Genomic DNA, 20002 nt, shown 5'->3' with positions numbered 1-20002 from the left:
TATGAAGCAAAAAAATGGACAATCTCCAAAAAAATGAAAGTTATGTGTGAAGGGAATTGTCTTATCGATAAGAATGGGTACAATGCTACCTGAGAACAAACACATCGGCAACAAGTTCCATACTCAAGGATTGCTTCTAATGGGCCTCAATCTCCTCTTGCACTGAACATTTATTAAGGCCAGTGAGAACTCATCAGTGGACAGTGGCCATATTGCGCCATACCTGTTTTTTGTTTGAAACTGTTTCTCTTGAGGAGGATGGAGAACATCAAAGACAATTAGCTGCATAGTTAACAGATGTTGATGACCACCACCAATTGGACAGATAGGGAACAAGTGAAAACAGCTGCAGCCTTCCACATGTGATGGAGGCTGTTTGTATGATTCTGGAGGACCATGCTATACAGGCTACATATACAGATGCAATGGCATACACTCACAGTGTCAAAGGGTACATACAGTGAGGCATTGTAGAGGCACACCTTTGACTGGGTCAGGTATTGCACAGTCTGTGTATCTTGTAGACAATTGAGTAAAGAAGTGTAATGTGGGTGTGACAGGTATCACTGACCCACATCTTACCACATATTAATCTTCAAATTTATAGACCAATATGGTTCCAAATAAAAGAAAACAAATGTAGACATTCTCCCAGCCTGAGACAGACTTGTTGCTGGACTCACTGAACACAGCAGGAGAATCCTCCTAACTTTTGTATGTCAGGGTCTTGTAATAGATGTAAATGCTGACAGTGGGGTCACCAACATCATCCACTATGTCCACATCAAGGGAATCAGACTTGCATCGAACAGCATGACCACTGTTGGGGTTTACTACCCAAACATCACTTAATGAACATTGAAGAGCTCCTGGAATTTCTGTATAGGGTGGCAAACTACTCCCTCATAGCCAATGGAAGAGTTGACATTAGTAGGAACTTCAGCCACCACCATAGGGGTCAGTGTGTAATGCCTCAGATGGCTATATTGTTATATATCTATGCCATTTAGTGCACTATGCCAGATCAAGAACCAGTCACATAGTGAATATAGTCATATCACACCTGAAGTGACTGCAGTTGCAATATAGTCATATCACACCTACAGGCACTTCAGGATTTCATATGCTTTATAAACTGAACAATTATGTGAGTTTCTGTTTTTTGCATGACATACTGTTTTATAGCTGTAGCATCTCTGGAATCTGTGATTTTCACAAAACAGGACTAATACACTAGGGTGATTCTGTCTGCTTTTTCATGAGATTTGGTCTGTGTGTTCTCCTGTATGGATGTCTGCAAGTCTGACTGAAAAATATCTTTGCTTTATGATGATGGCAACCACTGCATGGTGCAGTCTGTGGACACAGTGCCACTGTCAAGCAGAGGCACCATGGCAGACATATTATTCTCCTTCCCACAGACACAGCTCCATTGTCTTTGCAATTCACTGCCTAAGTCAGGTACATTTGAGCAGTATAGGATAGGAATTGGCCGACAAAGCAGCCAAGAACACATCCTCATCCCTTGCACATCAGACAACAGTGGGTAATGGTGACTCCTGTGAATGTGTGGATGGAAGTATGGCTAGTGTATGGGTGGCCACAAAGGCCTCATTTCCCACCCCACTCCTGAGCTGAGTGGTTCTGTGGATGATACACAATGGATGTGCAGAACAGTTATATAGACACAGACAGACTGATGCCACCATACCCATTGCAGAATAGATCAGTGCTGTACATGACCTCATGATGACATGGAAAAAGCCCTTGCCTATTTAGTTATCATTGTTTTAAGTTGCTATAGGCAGTCTATATCCTCCAATGGGGGTTGTGTCACGTTACCAAACAGCTTTAAAGCAAAACCAATTTGGTTGAAAAAAAATTGTGAAAATGACTTTCAACAATATTTTAGGGTGTATTGTTTCCCATTGTTGTATGACTCTGAGGCCATATATATAAGTTGGGGGGATATGGATGTGTCCCCCCCACATGCGGGTGGAAGGGAGGCCTTGCACCCTGGCAGAAAAGATTTCTTCAGTGATCTCCAAATGTGTTTTTTGGGATTTTTTTTTTGTTTGTTTACCAACGGGTTTTTGGTGCAAAGCTGTTCAGTGACTTGACAAGATTCCCCTCCAGGATCTCATGTGTCATGGAGAACATTGTTCCATAGCCAATATACTTCCTCAGAATAGGAAACCACTGTGGGGGTGTCAGGGGTTGCTCTAGGTCCAATAACATCACATCATCCTTGCCTACAACCAGTGTCAAGGGCCCTCTGACCTACCAATGGTACACATAAAGGACCTTCCAGTGGCAGAGCCCACAGCTCCTGCTCACTGAGAACTCCATCATCTGTGTCAGATGCAGATCATGCCAGAGACATTTTTCAGATGGCACACCCCAGTTAATTGGGGTGTTCATGATTGGCACAAATACCTAGTGAGGAACCCTTAAATCTGTAACAGAGGAACATGCACAGTGTGGCAATTTTTGCAGGTGCTACACCTACCCACATGTCATGGGACCAGCCCCTACCTATTTCTGATAACTACCCCATACCTGAGGCACCAACCCCGCTCTGTACAGTCTTCTAAGCTGAGCACACTCATCAAACACACACACACACACACACACACACACACACACACACACACACACACACACACACACACACACACACACACACACACAAACACACACACACACACACTCACTGTCATTGTGGCATTCCCCAGCTGTGTTTACGATGGCAACTTTGACTTGCCCCCACTGTTCAGTTACCTGAGCTGAGCAGCTTGTCTCTGATACACAGTGCGAACAGTCTATACACATACAGCATGACCTTGTTGTTGTATTGTATGCATCACTGATATTATTTGATAAGTCTATTTTGGCCCATGGTTGTAAACCAGACACTGTCTCTTAGCCACTGCCAGTGTGCAGTCTTCCTTTTCCTTGCTTGGTCATCTCTACATTCAAATACTTCATAAACTCCTCACTGGGCAACTCCTCCACTGCTGGCTCTGGCACATCCTCCCCTAATGCACTATTGTCTGTGTACCAACATGTTCTTCAATGTTGCACATGCAGCAGATATGTTGCTGCATGTTTCTGGAGCATACTGCAGAGAGCCTAGTGGCAACAAAATAGCAGAAATTGGCCTTCATCAGTCAGAACACGAATTTGATGATTTTTCATGTCTGTGATAGTGAAGTGTTGTATACATTCTCTTTTAATGTTCAGTACATTTTGTACAGTTGTTATTAGTCATTGCTCCAAGGTGTATCTGGCATCACCAATAAGATGACTATAAGAGAAGTCCTTCTATAATCACTGATATAAGTCATACATGTGCCATGTGTGGGAATCATAAGCAGTGCCAGGGTAGCACACTGATAAATTTTATGTCATGCCCTGTGCATTGTTGTATATTATACCTTAAATATTGCAGACCATCTGGCAGCTGATGGAGTGGAATCCCAATGGTTTATATACCCTTGTCCCTGTGTTCAAGGTGAGGCCTTGATAGAGATATGGCTGCAGTATTTGACACCAAATACCGCAGGAAAATAAGCTATTCCATGGAATACTTACATGGTATTGTTTCTCCCCTGTGCTATGTGTGGGAAACAAATTTGTTCCTCCATGTGCTGTAGCATGGCATTGAGAAACTGATGTATTATCTATGATGCAGATGCTTGACAGATACCCACTGTGTCTCCATTCATTCACTGGAATGTTCCTGTAGCAAGGAGCATAAGTACTGTGCATACCTTTGTGTTCACAAGAATGGGTACTCCACATATCACAAGAGCCTGTATGTGAGGGCGAAAAATCTGTACCAGGTCCTTTATAGTGTCTGTGCCACATGGTAGCAATCTACTATTTCCAAGTTATTGAGGGGTTGAAATGTTAAGAGTGCACACACCCTTCTCTTATGTGGAGAGTGACAACATGCACTTAGGAAGTTATGGCAGAGAAGATCACCTCAGACATATATGTTTCTGTTAATGTTGCTTTTGCCTGTAGCATATTTTATTTATTTAATTATTTATTTAATTATTTTATTTAATGGCACTTAATTACCGAGAAAGCCAAACTGGATAGAAACCCATTTTCAGGAGAGACCCAGGGAGAAAGGCTCCAAATTAATGCAAAACATTTTAAGAAAAATAATTATACAATCTTTAAAAATAAAACAAAAAAAAATCTCAGTTTAAATAGTTATAACAAATTAGACATAATATAAAAACATTGGTTAAGAATCAGTACAAGGAATATGACAATCATTTAATATCTTGAGACATTTTAAACAGTTTGTAGAGAAATGAAAGGTCCATTAGTCTAATACAAACGGGAATAGACAAACTTATCTTTAATTTCTTTACAAATTGTCTACCCAGTCAGACTTTCTCGGTAATCAAATGTAAATAAATAAATAAAATATGGCACAGGTAAAAGCAACATTAACAGAAAGCATTCATGTTTGAGGTGATCTTTTCTGTCATAACTGCCACAGTGCATTAGTGTGCTCTCTGTTTTTGCTCATAAGACTTTTGTAACATAGTTATAATATGTTTTTGAATCATCCCCCCCATATTGTCTTACCTCATTTTCATTCACCATTGCCTTCATTATCATAATGTTGTCATTTCCATCTCAGTATATGGACATTAGCATACCATGATAGCTGCTGTATTTTTTCACGTGTGTGATCATGCTGTGTCTCTGAATCATACCCACCCTGCATACCATGGATTATGGTGCAGTTTTGCCATTTGCATTGTGCTGTTTGTCCCTGAATCCCAGGGAAAGTGTCAATGAGTACATCTGGTGAGATATTCACTTCTGCATCATGGACTGATATTTTTGCATACCACTGGCATGAACCCATCTCATATATGGAGGCAATGCAGTGCATAGTAAGGAGAGGTGTTTTTTGCTGTGGTAGAACCAGTTGCCAAAAGTGAAATTAAATAAATCTAATTTTTCTGTCTGTGGTGATACCCTACCAGTTAGAAAAGAATGCATAATGCATTTTCAGAATCATGAGACAATCATTGGGGCCCTAACAGCATCCCCTATCATAAGACCGGTTAATATTGCTGTTTACCGACACAAGGTGCAGGGTTTGATTCTCACATGTGGTAATTGGCTATGCTTACAAAGACAGTTAGCCTAGTATTAACCTATGACCATTACCTAATAAACACATCCAGTCATCTCCAAATAAGAACATTCCACTACTGGTTTTCTTCTCACACTTTCTGTCTAGTTCTACTCTGTCCCTTTGAATGAGACTTTCAATAACTAAGAGAAATAATGACAACCATAGGTGACACCTCTGCTTTCTCCCTCAAAATAATCCATTTTTTCTGAGTATCCCCCATCAATGAACTTAAGTTATAGCAACTAATGTGATGCCCTAATAGTTGTCAAACAGTTTCCCTACCCCACTACATTTTTCAATATCTCCGACATTGTCACTTGAAAGGCAGATATATTTGTATATCCATGAAGACTAACCCAGCTCTACCTTTCTTACTATTGTTTGCCTATTTCATTACATTTAATGGCACCTACCAGTGATCAGCTGATGATCACTCTTTAGCAAACATGGCTAGTTCTACCCCTATTAAAAAAGGAAAGACTACTTCCAGCCTGTCCATTAAAACTTGCAAACATTTTTGAATCAACATTATTTATTTATTTATTGACATTTAATTACCAGGCAAGGATGACTGGGTAGAAGCCCATTCTCAGTGGAGGCCCGGGGGGGACTCCAAATTATGACAAAACATTTTAAGAGCAATAATTTTACAATTTTCAAAAATAAAACAAAAACATCTGCAGTTTAAATAATTATAACAAATCAGACATGATATAAAAACATTTGTTAAGAATCAATGCAAGTTATATGACAATCATTTAATATTTAGAGAAATGTTAGACAGTGTGTAGTGAAGCTGAAGGTAAGTTAGTCTAATACAAACAGGAATTGCAATATAAGGTGATGGGAAAACATGCTTATGGTATATTTAGACAGAAAGTCATGGAAGGGAATTTGATAGACGTAAGGAGGTAAGTGAAGAAGGGAGAGTAAACAGATATAAGGAATGCGAAGGTACTTCTTGACATTTATCAATATAGTTTATCCTGGTTTTGAGCAAGAAAAAAGCCAGATTTTAGCTAGGAAGTCTTTTGAAAGAAGAGAAGGAGGATATTGACCTAATGGATACAGGTAAGGAGTTCTAGGCCTTAGCAGCCATGTATGAGTACAGACAGTGCCCAGCAGATTTGATAAGTATGTAACAGACAGCACATTTTGATTACTAGATTGCAATGACCGACTGAGAACATAGTTGTGTAGAATTGTTTTTAGTACTAGACAGGCAGATGGATGCTGGATAATTTTGTAGGTGGTAAAGAGCTGTGTATATGTTAGTTGATGAGGCATTTCATACAGAGATGGGTTCTGAAGGGGTATTTGCCACAAATTTAGCAACTTTGTTATAGCATTATTCTCAAGTTTTAATTTTTATGAAGCCTAGAGTTTAGTAAGGGTGGGAGTGCCATAAAGAAGTGCAGGGAGAAGATAAGTAGTGGCAAGTGTAGTTTTAGTTATCTTGGTGAGAACATTTTTGGCTCTATAAAGCATCCCTAGTTTTTGATTAGTTTTTCTTTTACAATTTTGTAAATGCAGGTCAAATGTAAGTTTATCATCCACTATGACCTCTAATAATTTGCTATAAAAAGTGACTTTGGTGGTTGTATTATCGAGAGAGGACTTTAAATTTTGTTTTTGTTTTTTTTCATGAGAGGGATTTGTGGAAGTTTTTTTGGGTTGAATATACATTGTGAGTTATGAAGCCATGTTTTGGTGGCTGGTAAAGCTTCCTGAGTAATTTTTTTTTGAGGTGTACATGTTGTCAGATGTGCAATTGAGAGTGGAATAATTTGCATACTATATTAAGGTGGCTTTTTGTGTGAATGTATAGAGGGTGTTGGTAAAAAATGTTAAAGAGGAGGGGGCCAAGGCTAGAGCTTTGTTGTAAACTGGTGGTGACTGGGAGGTAAGGAAAGAACATGGAGTGCCATTTTACTGACTGATACCTATTGGACAGGTAGCTTTTGAGCTACAGAAGGTTGGGCTGAGAGAGACCTAGTGAGGACATTTGAAGTAGAAGTTTGCTTTGACAAACAGTGTTGAAAGCTTTAGACAAGTCTAGAAATAAGGAAGAGACTAGTTTGCCATTATGTCTAGCCTTATTGACAACATCTATATAGGTTAGAAGGGCAATGCTAGTACTATGGGAAAAATGGAAGCCATGTTGTGTAGGGGATAGGAGTTCCTCCTGCAGGAGATAGTCTAGCAATTGTTTTTGAATACATTTTTCAAGTATTTTGGTGATGGGAGATAAGATTGCTAGATATCTAAAGTTATTAATGTCTGTTGAACTTTCTCCTTTGTGCAGAGGGATAATATGTGACTTTTTCCAGAGAGATGGAATGTGGAATTCCTCTACTGACCTATTTACAAGGATTGAGACAGGATAGCCAATGCTATTGGCTGCTATTTTAGGTACTTGCTTGAAAAGTCATCAGCTAAAGAAGAGTATGGTTTAAGTTTGTTTAAGAATAGTTTTATGTAAGATGTGGGCACAGGCGTGAAGGTAAAAGTAGATGTGGTAATATGTGGCTGTTGAGCAAGGTTGGAAATAGATGTTTAGGAATCCTTGGTCAGAGATGCTATACTATATTTAAATAAGAGTTGAACTGTATTGCAATTTCAAGTGGTGAATTATCAGGAGAAGAGTTTTGGTTCAAATTTTGGCGGGGATTTAAGACTCCTTTAGTGGATGTCCAAAATGTTTTACGGGTGTGTTTAATGTTATTCTGAAAGTTATTATACTATAGTTTTTTGTCTTCATTTATTTGATTTTAGTATGATAAGGAGCATTGTAAACTTTTCAAGATATTGAGGTGTTTTATATTTTTGCTATTCTTTCCATGATGTTTTTTCTCTAGCCTACATTAGCATTCTACTGTTTTGGATAGTCAAACTGCAGTATTTGATTTTAGTCTCTTCCTTCTGGGAGGTGCAAGGCTATTTAGTTTATTTATAAAAGTTGTACTGAATTCATTTACAGCATTGTCTAAGTGGAAGGGTTTTAGGAAGTTCCAGTTAACAGATGACAGTGCACTAATGAACATTTCTGGGTTAAACTTTGAAAGGATGCATGTTGTTTTATAAATATGCTGTTTAACTGGATGTGTGAGATGTCTGGTCGTATGGATGGGGAGGTGATCAATGAGGTAGTCTGATATTATACCTGTGGTGGTGTATTTGCTAAGGTCTGATACTAGGATCCATAGGAAATTTGATGTCCTGCTATAATGTGTGGGGCTATTAATTAGTTGTGCAAAACCATATAAATTCATGCTAGATATAGGAGACTTAGAGATTATGTCCAACTGGGTGGCCACGGTGGTGCAGTGGTTAGCATTGCCACCTCACAGCAAGAGGTTCTCCGGTTCGATTCTCGGCTGGGGTGCCTTCCGTGCGGAGTCTGCATGTCCTCCCTGTGGTCGTGTGGGTTTCCTCTGGGTGCTCCGGTTTCATCCCAAAGACATGCTGCAGGTGGATTGGACACTCTAAATTGGCCCTAGGCATGTGTGTGAGTGTGCCTTCTGTGGAAGGCTGGGCGCCGGGCTGGCAACTCGACACCATAAAACTCCACTGCCAATCAATGTGCGGACAAGGTGATCTGCTGTGGCGACCCCTAACCGGGAAAAGCCGAAAGAAGAAGAGATTATGTCCAACTAATTGATATTCATATCACCCAGTAGTATTTTTTCTTATAGAAATGTTAAGGCTGTCCAATGCAGGATATCTTCCAGTATAGCTGTATTGTTAACAGGCAGGATATAAAAAACAGTAATACATATTTATTTATAATTGTTTATTTTGAGGAAAGCAATAAGAAGCTTTGCTGAACTAAATTTTGGTATTGGTATGCTCTAAGGGGAAATGTGATAGGTGTTGGGAAATATTAAAGCAAATACCACTACCTTTTCTCTTTATGTGATCATTATGGATGATATTAGAGCTAGGAGGTAGAACTTTGGAGTTGTTTATGTTGGGTTTAAGCCAAGTTTCATTTACAAGTGAGATGTTGGGTAATCCAGGCATGCAGTTCAGCAGTTTCATTTTGTATGCTTCTAACATTTATTGCAGCAAAAATAAGATCACTGGGATTGAGAATTGGATGTTGTTGGGTGAGAGTAGTGTGTGGGAGAGAATTAACTTTGTGTTCATTGTGGTAGGTGGGGCCAGGGTTTATGTCTCCTCCTAGAAGGATTTTAGTGCATTGGGGAATTATGCATACTTGTTTTTTAGAGATGATTCTTGCATTAATTTGTTTTGGTGTGAGTTTAAGTGCAGTTAATCATCTATATTTGGACTAAAGGTGAGTGGCAATATTAAACAGGTTTGGCGCAATGTATGGAGAATGTAAAGAGAAAGTATGGATAGGTGGCTGGGATAGAGTTGGAGAGATGCTGAGACATATTATTGAGTCAGGGTAGGATAAACGATGGCACAGTACAAGGAGAAGAATTGAGGATAAGCTGAAGAGTAGCATAATTATGCACATGAATCTGTATTTAACAGATGTCAAGTAGTGGAGAAGCAACAATGAAGAAGAAAACAAGAAATTGCAAGGCAGAAGGAGATTCTGTGATGGTTTATTCATTCTGAAAGCAGGTAGAGGATAGGTAGGGACTGAGAGAGAAGTATTTTCTATAAAAGAAGAGAGCTAGGTTGTCATGGTATCTTCTTTGGAATGTAAGGAGAAGAGGGGTATGAAAGGCTGGTGTATAATGACATAGTCAAAATAAGAAAAAATGAGTTCTTGTTTGGGAAAAGTGAAAGATACAATATGGAATAGGTAGATACTATTATGGAAGGTTGTGATAATGAGTGGATAGAGTGCAAAGCAGTATGGGAGGGAGAAAGATAGTTGGGAATGGGGCTAAAAATTAAATGGAAATAGTGAAGTAGGAATCAAGAAACGGAAGTGTATGTATAGAAGTAGTAAGGTCATTTAGAGAAAGTTGTGCAATAAGAGTCACAAGTGAAATGTGTATGAGGAAAGTATAATGTTAGAGTAAGAGAGACTGGGTGATAATTCAAGGGAGGGTAGGGGAGCAAAGCAAAGCCAAGCGTAGTGCAGCTAAGCATAGTGGGCTTTCCAACCTCAGGCCAAATTATAACTGACAGCAATTAGTTTATAGCCAGTACAAAGCAATTAACAAAGAAATGCAAAATAAAACAGGTTTTCAGCCATTTCCAGAGGCTAAATAAATGACAATTGCATTATAGTCTACTGGTCAAGAAAAAGGGGACCATGGCCAACTTAATAAGAGGTTCTTAAAGTTATTAAACTGTTTCAGAGAGACCTTCAATCACATATCAGGCATATATGTAACTGATTAAAGTTAATACACAGCAAGGCTTTTTAAGATAAATATTTACATTATACAATGACAAAATTTATAGTCAGCTTGTAGGAGAAAGGTTTTGTGGCAGAGCTCCTGCAGTATTGAGATCTGATATAGTGACCGCAGGCTCTGATATGAAAGAAAAAGAAAAACTCTGCTAAACTTTAATATTATATTGAGGCAATGAAGTTAGTACATGTTATACAAAAAAGAGAGGAAGGACCACAGTAATTCAGAGCAAGAGAATTCAGGGAAGTATAAGAGTAGAGTGATGGTAAGAAAGTTTATGAATGTAAGCTGAAAGTAGTTTTAGCAGGAGGTATACTGATGGAGAACCACATTAATACAGTGTATATATACAGATGTAGAGCATGGCACTACTCTAATAAGCACAATAAAAAGCCATCACTTAGTAAATACCGCAACACCAGCAACTCACATTATGTACATATCTTTTAAAGGGAAACATGCTCAGCATACATAAAGCATATCCAATTTGTATGCAATTGTTACAAATATAACACATTACCAAAGTCTTTTCACTGTTCTACACAGTCTTAGAGCAAATAGGAATGTAAGGTTCCCTATTAAATCAGCAAATGCTTAAAACAGCAAATGCTGTTTAATATAACATTTTTAATTGAAACAACGAAATCCCAAACACACACAACAGTGATTTTTTTCCCAGGGAAAAAAAATTCACTGGGCTGTTTTCGGGACAGTGCCATTTTCTTCACTGTGGTGCAATCTTGGATTTGGTATATTTAAGTAGAGGGTGTGGGGGGGTGTGGCACAGCCCCCCACATCGGGGGGGGGGGTTGGGGGGCAAAGCCCCCCACATTGTTTTGTGTTTGTTTGTTTTTTTACCGGAGCAATATTTTTTTTTTCCCTGGGAAAAAAATTGCTGTTCCATGTGTTCGTCATTTTGCTGCCGAGATATTTTACTGTCGATTATACAGCGTTTGCTATTTCAAGCATTCACTGTTATAATATAGACCCGGAATGTAATAACATAACACACATTCCTGCTCTATGAAGGAAGATAGTTACTGACTGTAAGATGAAGCAACACTGATGGGATATTTAGCAATACATTCTACTGCAATTACTGTACCACTATTGGGTCAAATTATAACTGAGAGCAATCAGTTTATAGCCAGTACGAAGCAAGTAGCAAAGAGATAAAAAATAAAACAGGTTTTCTGTCATGTCCTGAGGCTAAATAGTTGACACCTGCAGTACAGTCTACTGGTCAAGAAAAAGGGGACAGTGGCCAACTTAGTAAGAGTTTCTTAGTATGCACAGATTGTTTCACAGAGACTTTCAATCACAGACCAGGCATGTGTGTGACTGATTAAAGTTAATACACAGCAAGGTTCTTCATAATAAATATGCTTAGATTGCACAATGACAATATTCTCTGTCAATTTGTAGAAGCAGGGCCTTATGATAAAACTCCTGCAGTATTGAGGTCAGCTACAGTGACCACAGACTATTATACAATGACAACATTCTCAGTAAATTTTTAGGAGTAGAACCTTGTGTCAGAACTCCTGCAGTGTCAAGGTCAGATGTAGTGACTGCAGGCTATTATGTAATTACAAAATTCTCAGTAAACTTGTAGGAGTAGGGTCTGGTGGCAGAGCTGCTGCATAATTAAGGTCAGATGTAGTGACCACAGGCTCTGCTCTATGAAAGAAGATAGAAACTGTTAGACTGGAATTAACTAAGTGCAGCAGAAGAAGCTCAGTCAGAATTGAGAATAGTATATACAAATTTAAAACACTGAGGAACTTATACCTCCCATCTGCTTTCAAAGGGGCAGCTGGCTGTTTATCAGGAAAATTGCAGGAAATAAGATATACATCCTCTAAAGCAGACATGACAGAAGGAATGGGGGTAGGTTCTGGAAATTCCTTTTTTATCAACTCAGTACATTTCAGGGACTGAGAATACTCTGTGTTCTCCTACTGAAAATAATGAGAAATGTTAGCAGTAGTCTCAGAGAAAGAGAAACCCCCACAGGGACAATCAGAAAGAAAACTCTCCTCTGAGTCTGAATGAGAAATCTGAGGACAAAACCCTCAATCCAACCCTGCATCTTGCTTTTCAGATTCTGAATATTGAATCTCTTTAGGAAAGTAGGCATCCCTATTTCTTTTACCAGGAGCTACTCTACAAGAATAAATAATAGCCTGAATCACTCCCGGAGCCAATCACAGTAAACTACTCTTATTCAAACAAATGAGGAGGAGTAGATACATGCTTAGTTTTTCTTTTTATTTTTTACAGGAAAAATGGGGCCAACTATGTTACTAATGATAGACATTGTCTCCCCACATATGGCCACAACATCCTGACACAACAGTGAAACCTAGAGAAACGGACAAGAGGCTACGACAAACTGTTAAGCACAAAAACGAAACAGAACAGATGAGGCGGCACTTAAATAACAGCACAGTAAATAAATTTATTAATCAATGTAAAGCGCTTTTCGTTTGTGTGACTTACACAAACTTCTTCTTCTTCAGTGAAACCTTCTCTGGTCCCTGTCATAGGACCAACAATTGTGTTTTTTCCATGCCCACCGTGTCTATAAAAACAAGTTCCTGATTTTTTCAGTCTGTGACTTCAGCCAGTGAATATCTCAAGATTCTAGGTTTCATGGAATGTGCACCTTCATGCAATCCTTGTTTTTCTTTATTTTCTTCGGCTAAAGTGGAATTCTTTTTTGTCTTTTCTTCAGCATTTCAGTCTGAACTGAGCATCTGGTTTCTATAACAAGCCTCATACATATGGGGTCCCTGTCAGAAGCTTGATTTTTCAGAAACTGGAAATTCATATGGTTGAGACAATATAACTGAGTTTCAGAAAACGTGAAGCTTTTAAATGGAGATTGCAGTACAGTGGGGATCAGGGAATTTACCCTTTTCCCCACTGTAGTGCAATCTGGGATTTGGTATATATAATGTGAAGGGGGTGCAGCGGAACATAGAAAAAAGGCAGATTTTTGTTGTTTTTTGAAGTTTGAGTTTTCTGAAACTAAGTCATATCATCTTGGCAATATAAATTTTGAGTTTCTATAAAACTCAAGCTTCGGATATAGACACATCTTATGTACAGGTCTCAGACTGGATGTATGGCATGTGAAAAAGGAGCATCTAAGCTTTGGCATACTGTTTGGATATACATTATCTTTGGAAAGAGATGGCCCATTTGTCAACAGTACAGCAACAATGATCTATTTCAGCATCTGCTGTTGTGGTACATTTTTACTCAGCTGTACTTTTTTTTAAAGTGTGTTGAGAAATACTTAATAAAGAAATCATACACTCTGATCAATTGCAGCATCTTGCAATTTTGTAAATTTAAGCCACTGATATGCTAAAGATTAAGAGAACCTTTTATTTTTGCAACAGTGACCTCATTCTAATGCTACGTTAAAATGCAGAGCCTGATTGCTATGTGACTAAGGAATCCATAAATCTTGCTAAAAGGAGGTGAACATGAAAATGGAGCCAACTATGATGAGCCAGAAGCAATAGAAAACTTCCTGTCTGATAAATTCATCTCCAACTTTACCCCTCTCGCCCCCTCAACCTTCCCTCAGCAAATAGCATCAAATATAACTCCCACTATTATCACTAGAGAAAAGGTTTTCTATGCTCTTTCTAAGACCAGGAACGCTACATCAGTGGACCCAGACAATATGCAAGGATGCCTTCTAAATAGCTTGAAACATGACCTACTAGAGTCTCTTGAATTATTATTTAACTGTAGCCTCCAAATACACTTTGTGCCTCATGAATGGAGAACAGCAACAGTTATCTCTCTGCATAAAGGTTGGCCATCTACAGACCTGGAAACTACAGACTCATAAGTCTCACTAGTCTTATATGTAAAGCCATGGAAATAATTATCATGGAAATGATAAATAGAATTATAGTAAACCTCCAGACATTGGACTCAACCCAGTTTGGTTTTGTCAAGGGCAGGTCAAGCCTACTTAATCTGGCAGACTTCTTTGAGAAGGTAACCAAAGCAATGGATGAGGGAAAAATGGTTCACACTGCTTACCTTGACCTGGCCAAGGCATTTGACACAATACCTCACTCGGGCATTGTTTACAAACTCAAGAGGTTAGGCACAAACTTGTATTTCACTCGGTGGATAGCCAGCTGGCTCACAGACAAGACCAAGGAAGTTAGAACTGGAGAGTTCAACTCTACAATGAGGCCAGTCAAAAGTGGAGTCCCTCAGAGATCAGTCCTTGGACCGCTTTTTTTCAGCATTTACTTTTCTGAAGTCATGGACAATGTCAGTGCTCTCTGCCTGACTAAATTTCCATATGACTGCAAATTAGGAGCCGTCATTGAATCCCACACTGACATAAATGTTTTCCAGGAGGGGCTGACACAGACAAACAATTGGTGTCAGAGCCATGGACTAAAGGTAAATGCCAAGAAATGCATAATAGTATCCTTTGGGAAGTCATCCACCCATGGTAACTATCATATTGACAACACACCCCTTAGAGTGGACCCAGTAGTCAGGGACTTAGGGACACACACATAGATAGTAATCTAGCCTTTGACCATCATGTCTACAGTAGTGAGGAAATCATTCTGTTGTGCAACTTTTAAACAAAGGTAGGTCATCTAAGTCCAAGGAAGTCATTGCTCCACTGTATTCATCATTCATTAGACCTATCATTAAGTACAATGCCCCCTTTGGTATGTACCTCACCAAGCATATCCAACAATTAGAATGTCCACAGATGTCCCTCACTAAAAGAATACAGGACATAAGTAAAATGCTCTGTGCAGACTACCTCAAGGCGCTATCCCTATATTCTGTCTCCTATAGGCTTTTGAGGGGAGATCTATGCCTGATATACAGGGCATTGTTAGACCCCACTCTAATGGACCTCCTGCATATCTGCAAAACAAACAACACCAGAATTACCCATTCTAAAGACTTAAACCTTGCCTGTGATATAAATAAGACCTGCTGGAGAGACAAGTATGTATTCCAGAGACTACCCCATCTATGGAACAGGCTCCCCATCCATGTGAACCAGAGTTCCTCCCTAATCCAATTCAAGTGCAACTTGGACAATTGGATGGGGAACAGGAAATTTATCCCTGATTTGGCACATATCTCTCCAATGGATACAGGTAACCTGTAAATGGTTCATTTTCCAGGCCCCTGATTGTAAATGTTTCACCTCCCAGGCCCGTGCTTACACTTATCAAGGCTATCAGAACTTGCCAGAGATTTGGGCTGCATGGCTTGGCTTAAAAAGGTCCTTGTAGTCATTAGCCTAGTCAACACCTATGAACAGGGACAGGCTTACACAAGAACATCTAAAATGTACATGGAGATGAATTTATTAGAGCAGACTATAAAAACCTTTGTATAATATATATTTTTGATCATTCTAGGGGGTCATTAAAATGACTAGTAATGTGAGTTAAAATGTAATTGTCATCATTACTTGCAAAAAAATCCATTTTATTCAACCCTGTAAATATCCATTACTGCAGAAGCCATTCCCATATGTTTATGATTAATCTACTTAAAACAGAATAACAATATGTGAAGTCAGATTTGATGAACTGTTTTTATATGCACTGATTAGTCACTAATGTACCAAACAGTGATCATATAAATCAAGCTAGAGTTTAAGTTTTCCTGACAGACCAAAGCAAATAGCAAATAAACATCTCTGTGAAATGGTCGTGTTAGGAACAGGACTTAAAACAACACCATTTCTGTTACTCAGCCAATCTCAGTTATAAAGATGTCTCGCATAATAGATGATAAAAAGCAATGCCATAGCATGGTAATCAAATATTATGTAACTGGATATTGAAGTAATGCATGCACTGTTGTAGCACTGGATATCAACAAGATAAAATACAGGTAAAATATGGTGTTGCTATAGAAAGTATAATATATAATTTTTTGATCTCTGTGAATTTATCAGATGTACGCCAGGATACAATGACACACAGCACACAGTGCAATGCTAATTAATAGCCATAGAAAGAATGTGGGGACTGTAAGATGATGCTTAATGCATATCTTCTTAGCTGTGAGCAACCCCCTGCAACCATATTCCAGACACTAGCAGAGTATATATCTGTGAAATACAGCCAACTATTTAAGACTTAAAAAAAATATTGCGTATAACTCCTTTTTCATTGATTGTCTGGCTCATTCTGAAACAATAATGCCTTTGACTGTAATTTTCCTTTACCAGATGTGGATCGATTCCTAGTCTAAATGCTGGGAAGACAATGTGGTTGAACTGCAGTGAATTATTGGGTCGTTATGTGACTGTTGCTATTCCTACCCGGAATGAATTCCTGACACTCTGCGAAGTTCAAGTTATTGCAGTGAAAAATCCACCAAGTAAGCACTATGCAAAATATTTGTATGTATCTGGATCTGTCTGGTGCTCTACATTGACGTAGAGGAGTTAGGACTGAGCAATTTTTTGTGTGACAAAAAGAAATTAATGAAACCTAAATTTCAGGATACCTTTGGAAAGTTATTTTAATGTATGTATTTATCTCTCTTGTGAAATTGCAAATAATATTGAAATAAAGGAGAATGATTTAATTATTCCTAGAGTTTAAAAGATTTTAGAAAAGTGGGTGAAATGCAGTTTTGCTAGAATTACAAAACAAAGGAATTAGATGGGATAAGATAGGCATTTACTGTAAACCATAAGTGTTAGGCAGGAAGTATTGTACGTAATCCAATGAGTAGTGATCTGTGTGTGTTGGGGGGGGGGGGGTTGGTGTTATAAAATAGATCTTGTCTGTTCAGGGAGATTTCTGACTGTAGCTGCTGTTTTTTTTGCATTGAAAGGCATATGTTGAGGTAGTCTGAGCAATTTATGAGGATAACCCCTGAGCATCTCCCATGGTAGGAGTATTAGGCTCAGCCCACTGGGAGGAAACTCAGGGGAATCTGACACATTAGACAGATCATATCTTTCAGCTTCCTTGACAAAATTTGGGCATTCCACAGGATGATTTGCAGATGTGTAGTGAGGAAAGGAAATATGTCAGTTGACCAACACCTGCCAATCGAGCAAAGAAATTTACATGAAACAACTTTTTTTGACAGCAGAGGGGTTTTTTTTCTCCAGTTTTATGCGCCCTTAACATAGGTATATTTAAGTTTGAAGTGGGGGGGGGGGTGCAGGGGGAACAAAATAAATTTCCTTAAAAAGTTCTTTAAAAGTTGTTTTGGACTTTTTTTTCTCAGTCAAGCTGCACTCACTCTGAGTTGCTGATTGAGTGTTATGAATCCATTAGGGAAAGCTGGTCTATGCTGCTCAGCTTGTTACCACCACAACCCTACCTAGTACAAGTGGTTTGAAAAATGGGCAAAATGGATGGATGGATGGATGGATGGATGGATGGATGGATGGATGGATGGTTTTCAGTCAAATGAAAGTGAGTAGAATACAACAGATATATGCAGGTCTCTTTAAATACTGAGCAACTAGAATAACATTTATCAAGTAAACAGACTGGTAAACAAGAGTTATAAAATCAATACAAATAGATCACTTGCAGTCATACAAGCCCAGGGGAAAATTAAGAATTGTAAAGGTAGCCAAAAAGCAATAAGAGGATAAAGTCATAGAAAAGGTACAAAAGACTTTGTAATGTGGAAAATAGTAGTACATGTTAGACAGAACCACAAAACTGAGAACATAGAAAAAAGACAACAGAATAAACGGGCATAAAAGGAAGAGAGATGTATGCTTTTAGAGATAATTCAGTGGACTTTGGGCAAGATCTACTTTTGATGAGCAATAGGAATGGGATATCTGATTGATGAACTTTACATCAAATTCCTCTTCAGAGTGAAACATCTACACTATTTTGAGGAAAGTCCCAAAAAGCTGGTGTGCTGGGAAATGTGGCTTTGTACACATCTCTCTTACTATACTCATTTCTGAGGCTGCTGGACTTTGGGGAAAATGAGATCCCCCTTACAATGACCTCTGTCAGTTAAAGTGCATTGCTTGCATTTTAACATTATCAGTCAGCTGGCTTTTCATGTGTCCTGTTCCCCACACAGGGATTTGTCAAAAATGAGTGAAATACTGGTAGTATTATGTTGATAGTGAATTCTTGGACATAGATTTGTGCATTCATAGATATTTCAAAAAACGCTGGGCCTCATAACCATTCTTTCCTTGCCAGTATCCTCCCTCAGCAACACCTTCCTTCCCCAGGAGGGCCATACCTGTCAATCCCTGAGTAAATTCTTGAGTACCCATCCAGTCATCTAGTTTATGTTTAAAGGAAAATAGTGAGTTGCACTGTTTAACATGTAGGTGAAGTTTGTTCCCGAGGTTTAGGAGACGCTGGGTTATAAACCTTTCACTCTTCTGTGCTTATTTTTCTGTTTATGAAGATTTAGGTCTCTGGTCTAATATCATGAAGATATTAGCCTTACATAGAATGAAGAGGTCCAGTGCAATCAGGTCTCTAATGATATAGAAAGAGTACACATGGGTAATCTTTGATAGAAAGCAGACCTAGTATGGTGCTAGACTGAGTCATGGACTAGATACTGAGAAGAAGCCTCTAACGTTTTAGTAAAAAATTATAAAAGAGATTTGAGTTTGAAACTATAAATGATTATATGACATCTGAGCAATATAAGGATAGACAAAACATATCTTATAGGGTTTCCTTTCAAACCATCAAACGTTTAAAACATCGAAGTGCAGATCATCGAGACCAGAACATTGAGTTTTAAAACATCGAAGGTTTGAAGGGGAAGAAAAAGGTAAGCATAGGTGGGAGAAAGTATTTTTGCAGGGCACCAAGCTGCTCTGCATACTGTGTGTGTCTATGTGCCATCTGTGTGATGGCACTACAGATAGGGTATGGAAAATCTCCCGTTTAGCATTTCTGCACTAAATATTCTGCGCTAAATGGTAGAGTTCCCTTTACTCCACTGTAGTGTGGTCTCAGAGTTGGAATATTAAAGTAGTGGGGGTGTGGGGGTGCAGGGGGGTGAAGCCCCCCTGCATACAATTGTTAAAATTTCTTTTTCTTTTTTTTTTTTTTTTTTTTTGGTTACACTCGTAACCTTCGTTATTTCAAAATTCGATGTTCTGGTGTTGATGATCTGAACTTCAATGTTTTGAAATTTCGATGTTTAGAAGTGGAACCCTTATAAGTTACAGTTCGCATCCCCAAATCATTTCAAAGACTTGGAGGCTACAGGTGGATGTGGAAGGACAGAAGTATTTACTTTTTGTCATCTAATTCTCATGAATGTGGACCATTAAACCATATCCCGTGAATCTTTGGGTTTTCATTTATGATTCTTTAGACTAAAATTCCATATTAATTTACATGAAAGGTAACATGACTGAGTCAACTAATTCAGTCAAACTTAGTGAATCCTTTTTACAAAGGATTACCTATGCAATTTTTAACAACAGATGCTTCATATC

General features: G+C 38.6%; 1 protein-coding gene across 1 annotated transcript in view; it reads left to right on the top strand.

Annotated features, from left to right (window-relative positions):
- LOC122810685 overlaps window positions 1-20002 on the top strand; it is a 307542-nt gene that overhangs the window by 208675 nt on the left and 78865 nt on the right. The window contains exon 7 of the mRNA XM_044082254.1: window positions 16769-16920. Within this exon, the coding sequence (XP_043938189.1) occupies window positions 16769-16920 (152 nt within the window). The remainder of the gene's footprint in view (window positions 1-16768; window positions 16921-20002) is intronic.

The sequence above is a fragment of the Protopterus annectens genome, chromosome 9.part0, assembly GCF_019279795.1.
Source record: "Protopterus annectens isolate FY-2018-M chromosome 9.part0, PAN1.0, whole genome shotgun sequence".
NCBI classification, from domain to species: domain Eukaryota; kingdom Metazoa; phylum Chordata; order Ceratodontiformes; family Protopteridae; genus Protopterus; species Protopterus annectens.
Note: the sequence above shows the minus strand (reverse complement) of the source record. Positions and strands in the feature narration are given on the sequence as shown.